The 21386-nt window shown below is 49.5% G+C and overlaps 1 protein-coding gene across 3 annotated transcripts in view; it reads right to left on the reverse strand.

The window, feature by feature from the left end:
* The window catches only part of RRBP1 (ribosome binding protein 1), a 67197-nt gene that overhangs the window by 32390 nt on the left and 13421 nt on the right, over positions 1-21386 (reverse strand). The window contains exons 2-3 of one of the 3 annotated variants that reach the window (XM_011962832.1): positions 14672-15220; positions 13327-13411 (exon numbers count right to left, since the gene is read on the reverse strand). The exons of 1 other annotated variant lie outside the window; for it this stretch is intronic. In XM_011962832.1, coding sequence (XP_011818222.1) covers positions 13327-13411; positions 14672-15199 — 613 coding nt within the window. In that variant the 5' untranslated portion in view covers positions 15200-15220. Of the gene's footprint in view, positions 1-13317; positions 15221-21386 lie in introns of all 3 variants that reach the window. One more of the 3 variants, XM_011962824.1, reaches the window with a different exon arrangement.

The raw sequence follows: 21386 nt of genomic DNA on the forward strand, positions 1-21386 counted from the left end.
ATGCTGGAACAGCTCGGCTCACTGAGGACTTGCTCCTGTGGCTAATGCTTTGCCCATCTTGGTGGGTCTGAAATACCAGAGAAGGACAGGCCAGGGACATCACTCAGGGCTCCAGCAAATACTTGAAGATGCCAGTAATCTTCTGAATTGTGAAATCTTAACACACTAAACTAAGTCTGTCAGACTCAACACCTAGCCTGTGAAATCACGGACGTCAAAAGGCCCAGGGTGCAGTGAATGCTGGAACAGCTCGGCTCACTGAGGACTTGCTCCTGTGGCTAATGCTTTGCCCATCTTGGTGGGTCTGAAATACCAGAGAAGGACAGGCCAGGAGGCCTGGGGAGAGGCCAGGGAGCAGGAGACCCCAGAGTACAGACACAGACCAGTGTCTCACTTTGACGGATAATCCAGACCTCTGTCTGGCAGGGGACAGAGCAACAACCCAGGGGCCAGGCCCTGCAGGAATGGGACAGGTAGTGCGACAAATCACCACACACGCCTGGGCTCAGGGGGGTGGCCTCTCCTGAGCTGGGTGGCCCTGGGCATGGCACTTCACCTCCAGGTGGTGGCTCCCGTGGGGGAAACTGAGCCAGAACCCTCAGAGCCACAGGCCTTCCCAAGAGCCTGGAAATGAGATTTTTAAGTGCTATCTTCTCACCTTTACTGCTGACAGCTAACTCAATAAAAAACAAATGAATGAATAAATTCATTCATTTATGAATGTACAGATGAAGAAACACATCCGTGGGCCACGTCCAGTCTGCAGGTCACCTCTGTCCCTGGGCAGTGGGGCACCAAGGTCAGAGCAAGGCCTCTGGGACCAGGTGGCCTGGAGTTGAATCCCAGTTCAGCTCCTTCCCACCTGTGTCCTTGGACAAGCGGCTTAATCTTCCTTTGCCTCTGTTTCCTTGCCTACGAAATGGGGATGATCACTGATCCTCTCACAGCTTGGCTGGAAAGATTAAGTTGCAACATGCTTGGAACCATGCCTGGCACAGGGTAACTAACGCACAGCAAAATAAATCAGCATGGCCGGCCTTCAAGCAGCTCACAGCAGCTCAGATAATGCACCTCACACTCCAAATTTCAAAACAACTCTCCCTTCTGCGCCCACACTGGGAGGCTCAGGCACCTAAAATTAAACCCATCTGGCAAAGAGACATTTAGTGTTCTCTCTCTCTGTCAACTGTGGCGTCCTCGGACGAGGCTTTTCTCTCTGTATAATTTCCAGGATCCCCCATGGCCAGGACTCAGGCACAGGAGGAGGATCTCAACCCTAAGGGGCCTCATGCGACTCGGCGGCCAGCCCCCCACATCAGCTACTGGAGCACCCCTGCACTGTGCACACCTGGCTCTCTCAGTCCACGGGGAGGCTATCAGAACCACTCCAGGAACGGCCGCCCGAGCCCTGGCAACAGCTGGTGGTTAATAGGAAGGGATTATCGCCTCGGCCCTGGGATGGGCCCCACAAAAGGCTCCAGCTCAGCTCCAGCTGCTGCTACAGGTGCCCAGAAGCCCTGGCCAGGGCAGGCAGGGCCAGGTGGTCTCCAGACACAAAGTATGTACCACCTGTGTACCCAGCAGTCCGTAAACTGCTGGGCCTGGAAGGTTAAGTTACAGGTTGGGCTGTGGCCAAGAGAGGCAGAAGACACAGGGCCATAAGGCAGAAGAGTGACACAAGGCGGACCTGGAGAGCGACTGTAGCAGCAATGCCGAGAAAGGCTTTAAGGCTTTGAGCCAAGCATAGCTGGGTAAGGACACGGTGAGGGGCTTTGGGCCCTAGCATGTCAGGCTTGCACCCGAGGTTGGACTAGGTCCAAGTCTTCATAGGCCCTCAGAATCTGGATTTTATTCTGTAGGCAACAAGCAATGCCTAGAAAGGAATGTTTGAATTTGAGAAAAAGATTTCAGGATGCCCAGGGGGATGCGGCTGGAAGCAGACAGACCAGCTGGCCTGGACCCTGGTCCTAAGAGCCTGAATCCCCGCTGGGTCCTAAGAGGCCAGGACCAGAGTCCAGGCCCAAGCATTCAGGAAGCTGAGCTGGCGGGACAGAGGCCCAGGTGTCAACCCAGGACTCTTGATAGTGGAACCTGAAACGGCATGCACTTGAAGGCTTGGGGAAGAACTCCCATTGGCAAAAACTCTCATTTCCTAAGAGACTGTCCAGATCAGGTTCTGAGGGCACCTCCCTCAGACACACAGGTGCAGTCTGAATAGCTGCTGCCTCTGGGCCTGCACAGGGGCGACTCCAGACAGTGCAGACCAAGGGACCCAGCATGGCTGCCCCCGTGGGAAGAAAGCCAGATCGAAATCTTGGCATGCCTTTCACACCCTGCAATCCCCAATCACCCCACCCAAACTCAGGTCTGCTTTAAGAAGGTGAAGACCCTAGGGCCCCAGGAAGTGGCTCCCCTGTGCCTCCTGGAAGCCCAGCACCGCACAGGTAGTCATCAGCCTCTGCAGACCAAGATTAGGAGGCCGAGGACAAGCTCCCCATTCCTGCTGACCCAAAGTCCAGAGGGCGTCTCTCTCTCTCTCAACCTTTCAGGGTCCCGCCCCAAGGTGGGACGCAAGACACTCTCTAGGGAGGAGCTCCGGCCAACATCACTGCTGGCCTCTCCCTAACAGCTCGTTCCTGGACTGTGGCCATGAAGGCTCCTCCTGAGCCTGTGGGGGAAGTGAGCTTTACGAGACCCTGGAGGAAATGAAGATGTACCACATGCTGCCGGAGGCAAAGTGCGACTCTTGCTCTCACTCACTGCTCATCTGCCCACAGCTGAGGCCGGCCCTAGACAGAACATGAACGGTGGACTCCAGGCCCAGCTCAGGCCACAGAGCCCGGCCTTGCCCAGGCACTGGTCAGCGCTCCTGACAGGAAGCAGGCCAAGGAGGCGCAGCTGCAGTTGGCTCCGAATGCCACAAACAGTCACATCTGCAGCTTTAAGGGCAAGGGAGCTAAGTACAAATAATGTCAAGAACAACCCAATTCGGGGCCTTTTAATCAGTCCTTTTCCTTTAGTCGGAGAAAAAAGTAATCAGCTACCAACTTGGGGGGTTGTATATTTAATGGTATCTAATGGAATTTAAAATATCCTAAAGACTGAAGAACTATTTTCCTCTTTAAAGTTTTGGTTTTTCCTCCAAGTTTCAACAAAACCAATTTTATATCTGGAGTTAAAAAAAACCTACATCACAGTATTTTTAAAAGAAAGACAATTCCTGGAGGACCTCTGGGCAAGGCCCTTCCCAGGGCACACAGGCTGGCCCAAGGAGGATACGGTTTAGACAGCAATTAAGACTCTACCTAATGCCTGCAGAAAACGGCAGGGGATTTTTAATCCCCGGCTGTCTGACCACAGCCGTCTGGGGCCAGTGACCGGAGTCCCAGCCTCGCCATGTTTTCAAGTGACTGAAAAGAGATTTCTGGAAGAGTGTCATCTAGCAGCTTCTCACATTGATACTTGGCTCGCTTCCCTAGGGGATGTTTTTGTTCTTTTTTAAAAAAAGAAGAAAAAAAGAAAAAGTTGGGTTTGAAGAACTTACACAGAAAATGAATAAAGGCTCATAAGCCCCAAAGAGTTTTCTTCAGAGCTTCAGACTCTGAGAAACTGAGTTAAGTTCAAAAGAAAAAGTATCTGACTTGATCTCCGTGTACACCTCTCTGCGCATCCGCCGGCGAGAAGGGCACAGGGGCACCTACCGGGCAGGGCGGGGGCCTCGGGAGGGGCTGCCCACATCAGCCGCTCTGCCATCTGCTGGTCATCTGCATGACTTCTGGGAAGTCTGAGCTTTGGTTTCTGCTTTTGTCAAACAGGTAAAAATTCAAATCCACCTTAGAGAATTGCACGAGGGATAAAGGCATGGAAACCAGCCTCCTAAACTGCACCTCTGAACAAACACCTGGCTGGGGATTGTAGCGGTGTCACACCGGCTATGCTAAGCAGCGCTGGGCCTGGAGCACAGCAGGCACACGTGGGGAGGACAGGTGTGGGTGGGTGGATGAGGAGCCGGGAGCAAGGGATGTTCCCATCACCAAGTCAAATCGTTTAAGATGAGGGCCCTGCTACACTAGACACCTTGAATACTGTTTCCTGGAGGCTTGACAACTCTTCCCCATACCCCCTGACCTGTGACCCCAGCCCCATTAGATTACAGAACAAGACTTTGGATTTTAGGTTGCATTTCCTATTGTGGGGGTAGAATGGGGGCTAGGTGAGACTGCACACAACATGGAGCTCACAGGCCCCCTCCCACCAGGGCACTGCCAGGCTCCAGGATGTGGGAACCGCCTTTAACTTCCCACCTTGCCTCAGTTCATGAATGCTTCCCAGGCACCTGTGTGTCGGGGCTGGGACAGGTACTGGCCTCCTCCTGGAGGCCTCAGAAGAGCTGGCACTACCTTTCCTCATTCCAGACCCCAGAAGGAGCAAGGCACTCCTTGCTGCTCCTCAGAGGATGCAGGGCTGCCTCGAAACACCCAGAAGGATGAGAGTTCCATCAGTTTTGATATAATGAGGGCCTATTTGACTTAGAGACAAATAACGGAGTTTTTGTTTCTTCTCCATAAAAAAAAAAAAAAAAGAAAGAAATTATAGAAAAACTGCAAAATGCAGAAGGCTGAAAGGGAGATACTAACATTTACCCAAAATCCTACCTCCCAAAGGTGGCCTCTTTTTCCCACATGGACTTACCTGACGTGGCAAGAATGGGTCTCTGAAATGCCTGTTTCTGAGTGTTTGCCACCTCATGGAGGTTGGTTGGGTTCTCCTGGGCCAAGACACAATGGTCCCTCTGGCCACAGAGTAAAACTGGCTTGCATCAGCAGGCTGGGGAAAGAGGGCCCCGCAGAAAGCAGGCCCACAGGCAAGACAGAAGTGCCATGCCCCTACGGTTACCCACCCCCTTCCGTTAGGCAGAAAGGTCACAGGTCCTTGGGTGAGCTCCAGACTCCCCAAGAATGTAACAAGTACCCTGCATCCCCACGTCCCCCGAGTGACGTGCTAGCAGAGGTAAGGAGGAAACACCTGTTTCCACCCAGCAGCAACAATGAGTGAAGCAAGCTCCAGTTAAAAGCATACTGTTCTGGAGCTCACGCTAACTGTGGGGTCTTCAGAATGTACATATCTACTTCCTCAGTCTACGCCCACACTGTAGGATCCAGACTCGATTCCAGGTGCTGGGTGGGACAGCTCTCCTGCCAGTGTAACACCCAGATGGTGATTAGTATGAGATCAGTGCAGCCCAGGATGGGAGGCAAACCAGCATAATCCTGCAAACAAAGACTCAATCTGAGGATAAAAGTAGCTTTTTTAAAAACCAACACCACTGCATACACATACATCTTGTGCTAGAAACTTGACTTTCCTAATAGACACTGTACATAAGTGCTCAATTAACTATCAGAGAACAAACCAGCTAAAGCCTGGATGCGCGCGTCAGCTGACAGTACCCCAAACATGGGGAAGCTTCCGTTCTGGGGACTTTCCGCTTCTCGAGGATGCCATCAATTTCCTCCTCTCCAAACATTTAGTAAAGAATTTGTGCCTTTCATTTCCAAAGGAAGAGGTTTACTCCTTATCCCACATCTGGGTTTACAATGCTCCCCCCACCCCAAACTTCCTGAAGTTAGAATCATTTCCAGAGTAGCACAGTAGCATCGTGTGAGGAGTGCTGAGTCAGAAAACAATTGTGTGGGCCTCTCATCGTAAATTGTGAAAGTTTCTGGAGAGCAATGCAGCCCTGTCTTCCTAAATTAAAAATATACCCACCTTTTGACTTGGCAATTACTTATCTAGGAATTTACTTTGTAGAGACACACAACAGTGTATGTACATCATTGCAGCATTAATTTTAGCTGCAAAATAGCTGCATACTACTTAAATGTCATTTAAATAAACTGCGATACATTCATGCTAGGGAATATTATGCAGCTGAATGTGGCAGCTTCGCAGGTGCAATATGGAAAGATGTCACCAACAGACTGTTAAGTAGACAGCAGTGTGCACTGCAGCTCCCGTTTGTGGGTGCCCATGAGAAGAGCACAGTGAATGTGAGGCCCCCCCGCAGGAAGTGGATGGTGACTGGGATGGAGCAAAAAAACCTATTTTCACCTTCCATGCTTCCAGACTGTGAATTCCGTTTACTGGAAACACATATTTATATAATAATAAATTGTAAAAGGCAAGGATTAGGAAGGCAGGTGTTCTCTGTCAAATACAGCCATGGACAAGTGGTAAAACCTGCTGCAGGGCTTCCATCTGCTCTTGGAGGACAGTCAGAGCAGAAGTTCTGGAAGCGACGCAGCCTGGGACTGCAAAAGCATGTCCTGGGCCTACCACTCCTCCGGAGTCTCCCTCTGGGACACTTGTCAGCAGGTGGTCCTGCTGGACCAAAAAGGTAACAGGTAAGGCCAGGAAGACTGAAGAAGCCATTCAAGTCTCTGGTGGAGCCCAGCTCCAGACCTGGTTTTGCTGCTGATCTGTCAGGTGCTATGGGCCAGTCACAGCCTCTGTGACCCCTTGCAGCATCCTACTGTGATATGGAGGTCAGGACACAACAGCCAGAACAAAGCAGGCAGGAGCAGTGTGCAACACCACACAGGGCTGCACAGATCTGCCAGTCATCCAAGAGGCCACCTCCTTTCAAACGGTCCTGTTTAGAGCACTGCCGTGGAAAACGTTCTGCTCTGGCCGAGATGATCTGTCTCTGCACTGTGTAAGGGGAGCCACTAGCCACATGTGACTAGTAGGCCTTGGAATGTGGCTAGTGTGACTGAGGAATGGAATCTTTAATTTTATTTACTTCTGACTAATTTAGGTGATAATTTAAATGCTCCCATGTGACCAGTGTCACCCATATGGGACAGCACAGCCCGAGACTCTAGCCCTTCCCTGCCCAAGTCAAGGCCTCCTGGACTCATGGGAGGAACTCCCGTCCCGGCCTGCTCCACACCGGTGATCCAGAACCCACTCCCAAGCACCTCCCGGATCCCCGCAGCACAGCCCTCATGCCACCTCACCCCTCCCACCCAACACACTCACACCCACAGGTCCCCGTGTTTCTAGATGTCCAGGGCCAGTCAGCCCACCCAGAGTTCTGCCTACAGTTGCCTCAGGTTGGGCACACATGACCTCTAGAGAAGATGGCAGACCCCAGACTGACAGGAAGCTCGGCCCCAGCAGAGGGGCAAGGGGGTACAGGGCAGCCAGTGGGGGCCGCCGCAGCCTTTCCAACAAAGGAAGGAACACGCAGTCTAACGTGTCTCATCCGGGCCTGTTCACCCGGCAACGTGGTCACAGCCGCCAATGGTAAGCAGAAATCCGATTAATTCTGGAACACGAAACTCCACATATAAGACGTAGCTGCAAGGGTGAAGCCAATTCCATGAGACGCTGGTGAAAACCCATGTTGTGGACTCACAGATTTCTGCCTCATACCCTCGGGCACCACAGTTCACAGCAAACTGAAAACCAAGAAAATCGTCCGAGGGCACAGAGACAAGGTGGGAAACGACTGCCGAGTGATGGAGCGTGCCCAGAGCAGAGAAGGGCCTTTGCGAGGCAAAAAGGCCAAGCACCCCGAGAGCACCACCACCAACTGACTCTGCCGTGGTGGGAATTCTGCCAGATGCAGCGACATGCCCACCGTGCCCAGCACGCCCTCGGGCTCTCCCCTGTGCTCATGTTATTTGTGTGTGGGAAACGCAGACTGTGAGGAGAGGTGCACACTTCACTGAGCCCACCCAGGGCCTCTGTCCTTTACAGTCAGAGCTGCAAAGCAGCTGGAAGCTGGATGCTATGCAGACAGTCCTTCTTGCCCACGCCACCTGGCAGTGCTTCAGGGGTTGGGCCCCCCACCCATGCTCTTAGCAGGAAGATGGCAGCCACAAATGAATCAAGAAATGTCCCTGGAGCCCGTCAGCTGGAAAGAGCAGAAAATACATGTGTGCTGACAGAGTCCAGATGAGGCCAATACATACAGATACAGGCCAAGAACAGCCTGGCCCCGGCCAGGCGTGGTGGCTCACGCCTATAATCCCAGCACTTTGGGAGGCCTTGGCGGGTGGATCACCTGAGGTCAGGAGTTCGAGACCAGCTGCCAACATGGTGAAACCCCATCTCTACTAAAAATACAAAAATCAGCTGGGCGTGGTGGTGGGTACCTACAATCCCAGCTACTTGGGAAGCTGAGGCAGGAGAATCACTTGAACCCGGGAGGCGGAGGTTGCAGTGAGTCAAGATCACGCCACTACACTCCAACCTGGGTGACACAGCGAAACTCCATCTCAAAAAAAACAAACAAAAAAAAGAACAACCTGGTCCCAAGGTGGACAGAAAGAGCCACACATGCACACCTCACAACCCCCAGCCACCAAAGACCAATGCTGATTGGGACATTAATATTAGATACCCACCAGCACAATCCACAGAAAAGCACACTGTACAGTTAAACAGTAATGCATGAACCCGTTTTTGTCTGTTTTGGTTTGATAATGGCCATGCAGGGTCTGACCACTGCACTAAAGGACACAATAAAAGGGCAGGGCCCTCTACCCCAATTACTACGCGCGCAGACTGGTGTGGGCTGTCCACGTAACACACACCCGACCTCCTCACATTCCAGGGCCAGCGCCCTCCCTTTACAGTCTCCATGCAGGAGGCACCAAGCCATTGTCATTCCAGAACTCGAATGTCCCCCACATCCTGAGTGTAACCCCATCACAGAACTGGTGGCAGCAGCTGCTGAGTGTGAAGCATCTTAAGCCAGAGTTCTGAATGCTTCTTATTGTACAACGCTGCTCCCCCAATGAGAAGATCTCTACCTGGGACCACGGAACTCCAAACACATTAATGACTTATGGGTTTTCTATGGATAAACTTGGGAGCCTTACCAATATGCACTACAGATGCTGTGGAAAAGAAGACTGAATACATGTGCCTGTTAACCGGGATTTCAAATACCTTGAATTTCCAGCCTTACTACCCAATCACGTGTGTGTTTGCTAGTGACTCCCTTCCATGTTCATAAATGCCTCCTTTCATCTGTCCTAAGCTCTTGATGCTTGAGCATCATGGAATCATGGAGGGTCTCTTCACTGTGGCTGGAGCTCTGGACCCGGTCACCAAGTCCATGCTCCCCTATCAACAATCCTGGGTGACTCTATAGCCTCTGCCGCTCTACAAACCACCCTCAGCCCCTAAGGTCTGTCCACTGTGGCTCTCAGGTCCTTCTCTGCACTTCACCCCAGAACTACTGAGATGAACCCACAGGCAGAGGCCTGCGGTGCTGAGCTACGTCCAGAGACAGCACGCAGGAGCAGGAGTTCCAGTGGCCCCTGCCTTCCAGGGATCTTTCTCAGTTGTTTTAACATCTGGAATTAAGGGAGTATCATTATTCCTTTATTTTTTGCAATGGCAAAGAGAGTATTTAAGAAAATATATCAAGATCCAATTTTATCTCCCTAAAATAATTTCTAAAGGGCATTATATCAGGAAGGTTTTAATAGGAAATTCTTTGCTTCATCAGTTCGTTGGAATGCCTGTCCCAGTAGCATTACTGAAGGCTTTCCGAAGGGTGTTCCCAGCTCCAGGGGGCGCTGTCACAAACACGAGATCCAGGGTCTTCAGCGTTGCTTTCTTTTATTTTTTTCTTTCTTTTTAAAATTTCTTGTAGAAACCAGGTCTCACTATGTTGGCCAGGCTGGAACTCCTGAGCTCAGTGATCTTCCTGCCTCGGTCTCCCAGGAGTGAGCCACCACGCCCAGCTGCTTTTTGACTTTTTTTTTTTTTTTTGAGACAGAGTCTCGCTCTGTTGCCCAGGCTGGAGCGCAGTGGCCGGATCTCAGCTCACTGCAAACTCCGCCTCCCAGGTTCACGCCATTCTCCTGCCTCAGCCTCCCGAGTAGCTGGGATTACAGGCGCCCGCCACCTCGCCCGGCTAGTTTTTTTGTATTTTTTAGTAGAGACGGGGTTTCACCGTGTTAGTCAGGATGGTCTCGATCTGCTGACCTCGTGATCCACCCGTCTCGGCCTCCCAAAGTGCTGGCTTGAGCCGGCTTGAGCCAGCTTGAGCCACTGCGCCTGGCCGCTTTTTGACTTTTGAAGAGAAAACTACTACCACATTGAAGAAAAAAATTAGAAAGGAACTAGCACTCTAATGGGGGTTCTCACATACTGTATTTCCTACAGTTCTGGTTTATCTTATTATCACTTATCTAATGTCTCTGCCTTCCATTGTTCTTGAGGCATCTAAAGAATTTGGCACCCGACTTTTCCAATGAAAAGTCACACTGTGACCATGTGATCAGCCTTTGCAGGCTACTATGGGATCTTCCCAGGCATTACTGTTAGTGGCTGCACTGTGTCTGCGTGAGCTGAATGCACCGAGCCCTCAGGGCGGTCCGAGGGATACCCCGGACACTCACCCATAGACCTGGCTGCCACAGTTTACACTGTTTCCTGAAGGGAGTCCGGGAGAAGAAGAAAAACTACTGGCCCCTTTAAGGCTCTTGATACATTTTACAAAATTGCTTTTCAAAATGGTCACACAATTTACAATGCCAGCATTTAAAAATATGTATTATATATTAACAGTTTTTAAATAAAGCTTATTTGCTTTAATGTGAGTTTTCAAAATTGCTAAATGACAGTCTCCTGGATCATGACTGGCCCCACGTGTGGGACCTGGGACCCACAGCATCAGCAGCTCCCAGGAGCTGCTTAGAAATACAGAATCTCAGGCCCCACTTGGGAGCTGCTGAGTCACCGTCTTTATCATAGCAAGATCCTGGGTGATTCATCTGCACACCAAAGTTTAAGAAGCACTTCAGGAGGGGACGTCTCCAGGATCCTCACGGTGTCTGGTGAGTGGCCCGAGTTCACCACAGATGGCCCTGAAGATGCCTTGGTACATCGACCATGGGAAAACAGGCCTGAGATTCCTCAGTGCGAATTCAAGAAACGAAAATGTAAAGTCCAAGAAAGAACTTTCCCCATGTTTTCCAGACTCCCGACACTGTGAAGAAGAAAGAAACCACCCTGTGGGCGGCGTGTCAGTGGCACATGTGGCCCTGCCTCTGCCTCTTCCTTGTGGTTGCGCAGCCCTGCGCGGCTGCGTGGCAAGCTCCCCCATGTCAGCCTTGGTGACTTCTTCTCACGACAATGTCAGAGTGGCCATCTTCCACCATCTGGGCTAATCCATATTTGTTTCTTTTCAAATTAAATCTATTTCATCCAAACTTTAAATTTTTATAGAGGCAAGTGCTTGGTGGGTCTAAGGAGACTTTTCCAAATTATGAATATATGAACACACTGCCCTAGATCATTTGCCGAATGCTTCCTCCCCTAACGCAATATGATGCTTCTCTTATTCAAGTTCTCAGTCAGTTTCTGGGCCTTCTATTCTCCTACTTGTAATTACAACAGTTGGGAGATGTTCACACAATGACAGGACTGGCCTTCTAAAATCCACTTTAAAAAAATCTGTTCAATTATTCTTACCTATTTTTCCCTCAGATGGGACTTTTCGAATAATCCGTCAAGTTTCGAATAATCCGTCAAAAATCTTATCAAGAAAGTTGGGCTGGAATAATGGTAGACCACTAAATAACTTGAAAATTACTATCCTTTCATCGATAATATTTAATCTTCTTCTCCTAGAACATGGGGTTTGTTTTCTTGGTTGCAACTTTATCACCTCATCAAGCTGTTGTGTTAGGTTCACAGAGGTCACACGTAGGTCTCATCCCTAACAAGGTTCTTTATTACCTGCAAATTAGAACAATTTTGTCCTCCTTTCCAATATTATCATCACACTTCTGTTTCATATCTTGTTTCAAATGTCTAAAGCCACACGAATTAACAATGACCATGGGATGCAGGAAGCTGTGGACATGCCTGATGTAGAAGAACCAAGTAAAAGCCGATTCTCAGCAACATCGCCAGCTTTGAATCAAGTGGAACATCATGTTAAAGAAAGGGCAGTGTGTCGCCCACCAGCCTCTGGAAGTAGGGCTGAGGCCAGAGCGTCTGAGTTTTCAAAGGGCTTTCGAGGCCACCTGATCTGGGCTGGGCAGCTGGTCCCTGGCTTCCCACAGGAGCCTACATCCACTCACAGGTGACAGGGCCTCTCACACGGAGCAGGGGGCTGCTGTCCTAGCAAATGGCCCAACAAAAACAGCAGGAGAAGGAGGAAACCCCAGGAAGGTAATAGCCTGACAGAGGCAAGATAGGGAAGCCCAGCTAAAGACACAGGGCCTGTGCAACCCGACACTGGTCCAAACATTTCACATCTTCTAAGATACCTTTTGTCAACACAAATGCAATTATTTTTCCAAATCAGCTAGTGGCTATTTAAAAACAAGAAAAGAAAAGGAGAGGAGAGGAGAGATAAGTAAAATTGAATGAATGACAAACATGAAACAGGAACTCCCTGGACCAATTTCTACAGTGATATACACGAAGATAAAGGTAAACCAGTGCTCCGTATGATCACGTATCTATGTAATCCAGTGTCTATGTTAATGCTCTATAATGCTTTACTAAATGACTAGGGTGGGGCAGGGGAAGGGGAAGGCAGAGGGGGAAAGAATGCAACTGCTCCTTAATAACACCTTCCTACCGTCATTCACTCAGCAAGCACAGATACACGACTCAGGCTGCACAAAAGCATCAGGTGAGGCAAGAACACGGAACAGGCTGACAGCACACAGCCAGACAGTTAAGAAAGACTTGCCAACACACAGAACTCTTCTAGACTGTGTGGTGGATGGAATTACTGCTCCTAATTCCTTACCTGTCCTTGTGCTCCCATATGTTTAAGACATGCCAAGACATGGACCTACTGCTCACTCACCTCTCCTTTCTCACATCACCTTGCAGTCCCTTCTCCCTGGACACAGTGGACTCCCTGCCCCTTGACTCAGGTTCAGACACATCACTTGTTCTGGTCAACGAAACGCTGCCTTGAAATGCCCTTTTGTGCCTCTGCTGTAACCATGAAGGGCCTCTGCCCTGGAGGGCCCCAGAAGGACCACACACGGAACTGACCTGAGCTCAACCTGTAGCAGAGTCACCAACCCAGTTAAAATCAGATTGAGGCAGAGCCACCATCCGAGAAAGCTCACATCTGCTAACCTCCAGAAGCATGAGCAACAATAAATGACCGCTGTTGAAGGCCACTGAATTTTTTTTGAATGTTTGTTATGCAGCCTTATTATGACAATTGCTGACTGATACAGGTGGTACTCCCCAAGAGAATCCACAAGTCATTTAAAAACAGCCTTTCCTTCTAAGTTCATAAAGAAATCAGTTACTTACCAGGCTCACCTTTTTTCTTTGAACCAGACTTCTTCTTGGCAGGAGCCTCTTGTTTCAGTGCCTCTGGGCTCTGGGCCACATCTGTATTTCTGCCCTGGACAGAAGCTGACTCTGTCTTTTTACCCTGATTGGCAGCTGCGTCTGCCTTTTTGCCTTGACTGGGGGACCCTTCTGTTTTCTTCCCCTGGTTTGTAACACCCTCTACCCTTGTGCCCTGATTAGCAACCGAATCTGCCTTTTTGCCCTGGTTGGGAGCTCCGTCTCCTTTTTTGCCTTGGTTGGGACTCCCTTCTGCCTTTTTGCCCTGAGCCCCTTCTGTCTTTTTACCCTGATTCTGGGCTCCCTCTCCTTTTTGGCCCTGGTTCTGGGCCCCCTCGGCCTTCTTGCCCTGGTTCTGGGCCCCCTCGGCCTTCTTGCCCTGGTTCTGGGCCCCCTCAGCCTTCTTGCCCTGGTTCTGGGCCCCCTCAGCCTTCTTGCCCTGGTTCTGGGCCCCCTCGGTCTTTTTACCCTGGTTCTGGGCCCCCTCGGTCTTTTTACCCTGGTTCTGAGCCCCCTCTGCTTTTTTACCCTGGTTCTGGGCCCCCTCGGTCTTTTTACCCTGGTTCTGGGCCCCCTCGGTCTTTTTACCCTGGTTCTGGGCCCCCTCGGTCTTTTTGCCCTGGTTCTGAGCCCCCTCTGCTTTTTTGCCCTGGTTCTGGGCCCCCTCAGCCTTCTTGCCCTGGTTCTGGGCCCCCTCAGCCTTCTTGCCCTGGTTCTGGGCCCCCTCGGCCTTCTTGCCCTGACTCTGGGCCCCCTCGGCCTTCTTGCCCTGGTTCTGGGACCCCTCTCCCTTTTTGCCCTGGTTCTGGGCCCCCTCTGCCTTTTTGCCCTGGTTCTGGGCCCCCTCAGCCTTCTTGCCCTGGTTCTGGGACCCCTCTCCCTTTTTGCCCTGATTCTGGGCCCCCTCTGCCTTTTTGCCCTGGTTCTGGGCCCCTTCTAACTTTCTGGCCTGGTTCTGAGCCCCCTCAGCCTTTTTGCCCTGGCTTGTGGTCCCCTCTGCCTTTTTCCCCTGGTTTGGGGTTGTATCTACCTTTTTACCCTGGTTCTGGGCCCCCTCCACCTTTTTGCCTTGGTTTGGAGTTCCTTCTGCCTTTTTGCCTTGGTTTGGGGTTCCCTCTGCCTTCTTCCCTTGGTTTGGGGTTCCCTCTGTCTTTTTGCCCTGGTTTGGGGTTCCCTCTGCCTTTCTGCCCTGATTTGGGGCTCCTTCTGTCTTTTTGCTTTGGTTCTGAGCCCCCTCCGCCTTTTTGCCCTGAGCAGTGCCAGTGGCTGGTGTGTTGCCCTTGGCACCCACTGGGGGCACCACCACCATTGGCACCTCCTTGGGAGCAGTTTCTAAGATGGCAGCCTTCGAAGTGAGAACCTGGATGGAATTCACTACAGAGCTGACAGCTGGTTCCACTTTTGCCACTTTTTTCTCCTTCTTCTTTTTGTCCTTGGGAGAGGAGGCCAGCTTCTCCTGGGGCGTGGCTGGAACTGTGGCGACAGGAGCAATGATAATGGGGGGCTGGACTGGGGCTGGAGCCACAGCCACAGCAGGAGCCCGCACTGGTTCTCGGAGGAGGACAGTCACATTGGGAGCCGGATCGTGATCAGGTATCTTCCCATTAGGCTTCTCTTCCTTTTTCTTGGTCTTTCCTTTCTTCTCCACTGTTTTCTCCTTCTTTTTCTTCTCTACTTTCTGGTGGTGAGTTTTCGCCATCTCCTTGCGCTGGTTGGCTAGGGCTTCTTCATACGACGTTTCCTTCATGGAGAAAGTCGACACCAGGAAGATGCCAATGGCAGAAACAACCATGAATCCTCCAAAGACCACAACTCCCAAGGTTTGAGTGTCGTAAATATCCATCCTGGCTTGCTTTCCTTTCACCTGTCAAATACACACAGAGGTTACTATTTGTAGAAATCGAGGCATTCAACAGAAATCAAGGCATTCAATCAAGGCATCAAACTTCAGGTTTCACTAATTCTTTCTTCAGACTAATAAATTCAGAGGAGAAACAAACCCAGGCACTCTCTGATGTCCCACATTCTCTCCTGCTCCTCTTTAGGAGTGAGCGATTCATACCCAAGGCAGGAGCAGTCCCCACACAAAGCAGCAGTAGACTCAGAGCAGAGTGCAGGTCTACCTCTGTAGCACACACGCCCAGGAGCCTCCGCAGCCAGGACCCCCATGCAAGATGCTCCCCACCACAAAGTCAAAGATGCGCCGGAGCACAAACGCAGGCCAGGTGTGAGACCATGGGCAGTGGTGGAGACCGGAGCAAAAACACCTGCCCCCACCTAAAATTAGGCAGTGACACTCTGTCATGGCCGACTGCCCTAGAAATGTCATTGCTGAGTTGGGAGATGTTTTGATTTTTCATGTTAGGCCAGATATCTTTTTAATATTTTTTCTCTCAATGTGAAATTGACTGATTTAAAAAGTATGTGAACCAAACCAAACACATCTGCAGGCTTTCAGCCACATGCATTTTAGCCAGCAGGCCCACAGTGTGCTAGCTCCACTCTGTTGCTTCCCTCTTCCCCAGTGCCAATAAATGCCGCTAACCAGGATCAGAGATAAAAACTTCTGCATTACAATCCTGAAACGTGTTCAAGAATTCAGCTTTTGCCAGCAACAGCTCCTGAGGAGTTATGGAGCCTGCAATTTGCATGTTGGGAAACAGGAAGAATCAGTCTTAGGAGGCCCAGAAGATGCCAGATTTGGAATTTCACATCCAGAAGGTGCACAGAGGGTGAGGAGACAGTGTCACCAGGCGCTCTGTCAGACAACGCTCCCCAAACCGTGAGGACGAACAACACGGTTCTCACTGCCTATGGACCAAGGTCCAATGGGTCAGAGGCAACCAGGTTCATATACCTTCCTGCCACAGCCCAGGCTAAGTTCCACTTCACTGAGGAACTCCAGGAGGTGTATGTATTTGGATATATTCAACTGAGTCCCGAGTCCCTCTAACGAAGATCGATGGAATGAGCAAAGAGAACACAAGGGTAAGAAGGGGTGGGTAAGGGGAAGTAGAAAGAGGTGGAAGAGGAGAGGAGGGGAAGTGGACAGGCCTCCCCCAACATTGCCCTGCAAAACCTCTAGCTGCTGTGGGAGGCTGGGTCCAGGCTGCTTAGTGGCTCAGATATTGAGATTCTTCTCCTAAGAAACTGAGATCCCCACTCCTCTTGAGTGGATACAGAGGAGGGAAACAGAGTAGGAATCAAATGCAAATTTGACATGAGGGCATTTTAAAGAAGGGACTGAGAAGGGAGACTGTTTTCAACGTCTTGGCGTCGTGTTCTAAGGCAAATCACTCTCGGCCGGGTGCAGTGGCTCACGCCTGTAATCCCAGCACTTTCGGAGGCCGAGGCTGGCAGATCACGAGGTCAGGAGATTGAGACCATCCTGGCTAACATGGTGAAACCCCGACTCTACTAAAAAATACAAAAAACTTAGCCGGGTGTGGCGGCGGGCGCCTGTAGTCCCAGCTACTCGAGAAGCTGAGGCAGGAGAATGGCGTGAACCTGGGAAGCGGAGTTTGCAGTGAGCCGAGATCGCGCCACTGCACTCCAGGCTGGGCGACAGAGCGAAGACTCCGTCTTAAAAAAAAAAAAAAAAAATCACTCCCACTCTCATCACAGGAGGAATACATTACTTTGGCCTTTCTAAGACTTTTGCAGGAAGAGGGTTTAAAACACTCATGACAAGAAAACTTCCCAGCATATGCTCTCCCTGGGGACAACTCTATCAGCCACGTGGCAACACATTTCTCCCACACTGTCACTCTGCACTGAGAGGGACCAAGTCACACTTTTCATTCCAGTCTTAACCTCTACAAACAAAGTCTTAGGGGAGCTCCTGGAGGCCTTTGAATCCTGGGTCAGGCGGCATTTATGTTTCCAAATGAGTTCTGACCTCTGGCTGTGGGCAGTAGCAGTGTGATCCACAGCCAGGGCACTCTCACGTTTGATCATCGAGGGAAACTACCAGGAACTGGCCTTCCGAGAACACACTCTCAAGCTGGGTGTTAAAAAGGAAATCACACCCTGCTCAGCTGTGCATGGATTCAGTGGGTAGGAGGATGGGGACAAGAAGGTCTGGAACATGGTACAGTCAACCCTCACTTTTTGGCAGGTACCCACCAACCAAAACTCCTCTGAGTACTTACAAGATTTCTCAGAACTCTGCCAAAATGGACACCACATTATAATCACTACATTCAAAAATCCTAAGGCCAGGCGTGGTGGTACAAGCCTGTGATCTCAGCACTTTGGGAAGCTGAGGCGGGAGGATCGCTTGAGCTCTGGAGTTCAAGGCCAACCCAGGCAACATAGTGAGACCTCATCTCTATTAAAAAAAAATAAAAAAATCCTCTAAAACACTCCCCTTCTCTAGAGAAACGAACATTCGGGGCCTGGGTCACCCTCACCGAGGCTCCGTAAACCCCAAATGGTTTCCCAACAACCATGTGCTCGAGAGGTGGTCTCCACGGAGTCGCGGCTGGCACTGGTTGCAGACCGTGATGCAGGTTCTGAACGTCCATGCACAAAGCGGGGCCTGTTCACAGCCGAGGACTGTGGGGCTCTGTGCAGCCTTGTGGTTTCCAACTTCTAAACTCTGGCAGAAAAGCCAAGGCTGGAAAATGAACTTTTAATCTCACTCAACACAGGCAAACACAGAATACAAAAATATATTCTCTGTTGGGACCCAGAATCGAGAAAAGCAAACTCGGGAGAATATTTTTCCTTTGCAACGCACACAAATATATGTTTTATAGCAGCACAAATGTGTCTTCCCAACTTTTGCAGAAAAAGAAATTACATCCCCACCACTAATTTCCAAGTTAGAATTTTTTAAAGGAAATCTTTCACAAGAAAATGAAAAGCCCTAGTCTTAAGTAGTAATACACTGAGACATTTAAGGCTAAGGCAATACCACCACGGACAGCAAAGAAATCGAAATGAAAAACAGCCTTTCTGCTGCTTTGCAGAGTCAGCTTCGGTGGGGCATAAACATCATGCTGGGAGATCCCTGATTCACAGAAATGATGAAGCCAGGGATGCCTCTCAAATTCGGTTCTCACAATCAGCATTCCGGGAGCTCTGCTCCTGAAATCCACACCATGATAAGAGGCCCCCAGCAGAAACCTTTTCTAGGGCTTCCTCCATTGTACCAAAGAGTTAGGGCAGATGTGTGCCCACCCATACCTTGTACGGTCTGACACAGAGATCTATATTCTGTCAATTCCAGAAACTTCTGTCAAATACGTACTTTTACTCGCTGTAGTGGTCCTCCCTTATCTTCTGGGAAACATCCCAACACCCCCAGTGCGTCTGAAACTGCAGTAATACTGAACCCTATATACACTATTTTTTTTCCCTATACCTACATACCTATGATAAAATTTAATTTAGAAATTAGCCACAGTACGACATTTAACAATAATAAAATAGAACAATTATAACCATATGCTAGCATCACCACTCCTGCACTTTGGGGCAATGATTAAGTAAAATAAGGGTGACTCAAACATACGCACTGTGATATCAGACAGTGGATCTGAGAGCCAAGAGGGCCACCAAGTGACGCACAGGCAGGTAACATAGACGGTGTGAATCCACTGCACACGGGATGGTTCACACCCTGGGCAAGACGCTACTCAGAATGGCATGCAACTTAAAACTCAGAAAGAGTTTCTTTCTGAAATTTTCCATTTAATATTTTCAGACCACAGCTTTCTGCCGGTAACTGAAACCACAAAGAGTGAAACCATAGATAAAGGGGGACTACGATATTGCCAACATACTCAGACTGTAAGACAAAAAGATGAAGGCCCCAAGAGGGAAGGATGTTGGAGGCTGCCCAGAGCTCAACACACTGAACTCTCTGGCCCACCTCTAAGGTCTCGAGAGAACGGCTCTTCTTCTGTTCTTAAGATTCGGGGAACAAAAGTAAGAGGAAGCCCCAAACTCTTTAGACACAGAAGATAATTTGCTAATTCACATGGCCCGGCCAAGTCAGTTGGGTCCAATTTGGCAGCTGGGATTTTGGTAGGTTTTGTGAAAGGACCCTCCACAGCTCCCAGGGCTCTGTCTCATTATTAAGCAGCAGCTCCACGGGGGACCCTGTGTGGAAGCTTGGAGAAGCCGTGGGGTAGGGGTTATCAAAGAAAGCAAACCCCCAGATCCATTTCCTGGGCGTAGCATAAGGTGACCTGGTAGGAAGGTACAGAACTAAAACAGAATGACAATAAAACAGAGACCCTAGTAGACATGGCTACATCAGAATCAACAGCTCCTAATTTTTAAAATATTATGAAATGACTCATACAAAAGACTAAGAAGAAAAATATGAACATCCATTAGCCTACCACCCAGGTTTACCAAACCCTAACATTTTGCCACACGCACTTCAGATATTTATATATATGTATGTGTGTGTGTGTGTATATATATGTGGGGGGGACACACATGTGTATATGTATATATATGCCATCTCCCTTCTAGAGGGGGACAACACTCTGAATGGGTCACTTACCACTTCCACCTGCTTATGCTTCTATTACATGTATCTCTACAAACAAAATACAGCTGTTGCTTTGTGTGTTGGTAATTGCTGTGTAAGTGACATTGTTCTAGGTGCTATTTGGTAACATTTTTTGACTAAACTTTGTGAGATCTGTTCATATAAATACACACAGCTTTGGTTTATTCTTTTTTTTTTTGGAGACAAAGTCTCTCTCTGTTGCCCAGGCTGGAGCTCAGTGGCACGATCCTAGCTCACTGCAACCTCTGCCTCTCAGGTTCAAGCCATTCTTGTGCCTCAGCCTCTTGAGTAGCTGGGATTACAGGCCTGCGCCACCATGCCCAGCTAATTTTTGTAGTTTTTAGTAGAGACGGGGTTTCATCATATTGGCCAAGGTGGGGTTTATTTATTTTCACTCCTATATTACATAGCTGAACCACAAATTATTATCCATACTCCTATGCTTTTAGGTTTTTTTTTTTTTTTTTTTTTTTTGAGACAGAGTCTCGCTCTGTCGCCCAGGTTGGAGTGCAGTGGCCGGATCTCAGCTCACTGCAAGCTCTGCCTCCCGGGTTTACACCATTCTCCTGCCTCAGCCTCCTGAGTGCTGGGACTACAGGTGCCCGCCACCTCACCCGGCTAGTTTTTTGTATTTTTAGTAGAGACGGGGTTTCACCGTGTTAGCCAGGATGGTCTCGAACTCCTGACCTCGTGATCCACCCGTCTCGGCCTCCCAAAGTGCTGGGATTACAGGCTTGAGCCACCGCGCCCGGCCTGCTTTTAGGTTTTAAAAATGTATGCTATCACACAAAACTGTAGCGTGACATGTCTACCATACAGAGTGAAAAATCTCCTTTATACCCCTGATGCCAGCCACTCAGGGTCGCTTCCTGGAGACAACCATTGCGACAGAAGTCATTTTACTGTTTATATGCTATTTTCTTCAAAAGACTTTGGTACTGCATTTCAAAGTCAGGTTTTCAATCACCAGGAATTTACTTTGGTATGTGACAGGAAACAGTGATAAAACTTTCCCCATCAGTTTAATTACCCAGCACCATTTCCTGACTGGTCTTTTCCTTCCCCCACAGACTCAGATGGCCGTCTCTGTACCACTCAGTGAATCTGCTTCTAGATTCTACATTTTGTTTCACTGTTATATTTATGCCCTACATCAATACCACATTTTCAGCTTAAGCATCCCCTACAAAACTTCTACTGGAATTTGTATTTGAATCACACTGAGTTTATACATGAATGTAGGAAGGACTGCTACTTCTAACTATAGAAGCTATCTGTCAATGAATATGGTATGCTAGAGCACTACATTGATTTAAATGTTTTCTTCGAAGCCAGGCAGTGGTTCACGTCTGTAGTTCGAGCTACTTGGGGCAGAGGCAAGAGATCACTTGAGCCTTGGAGTTGAACACCAGCCTGAGCATCATAGCAAGACCTTGTCTCTTAAAAAAAAAAAAGTTTTCCTCCATACCTCTATAAGATTTTAATGATTTTCTCCAAAAAA

The sequence above is a fragment of the Colobus angolensis genome, unplaced genomic scaffold (assembly GCF_000951035.1).
Source record: "Colobus angolensis palliatus isolate OR3802 unplaced genomic scaffold, Cang.pa_1.0 Scaffold117, whole genome shotgun sequence".
NCBI lineage: Eukaryota > Metazoa > Chordata > Mammalia > Primates > Cercopithecidae > Colobus > Colobus angolensis.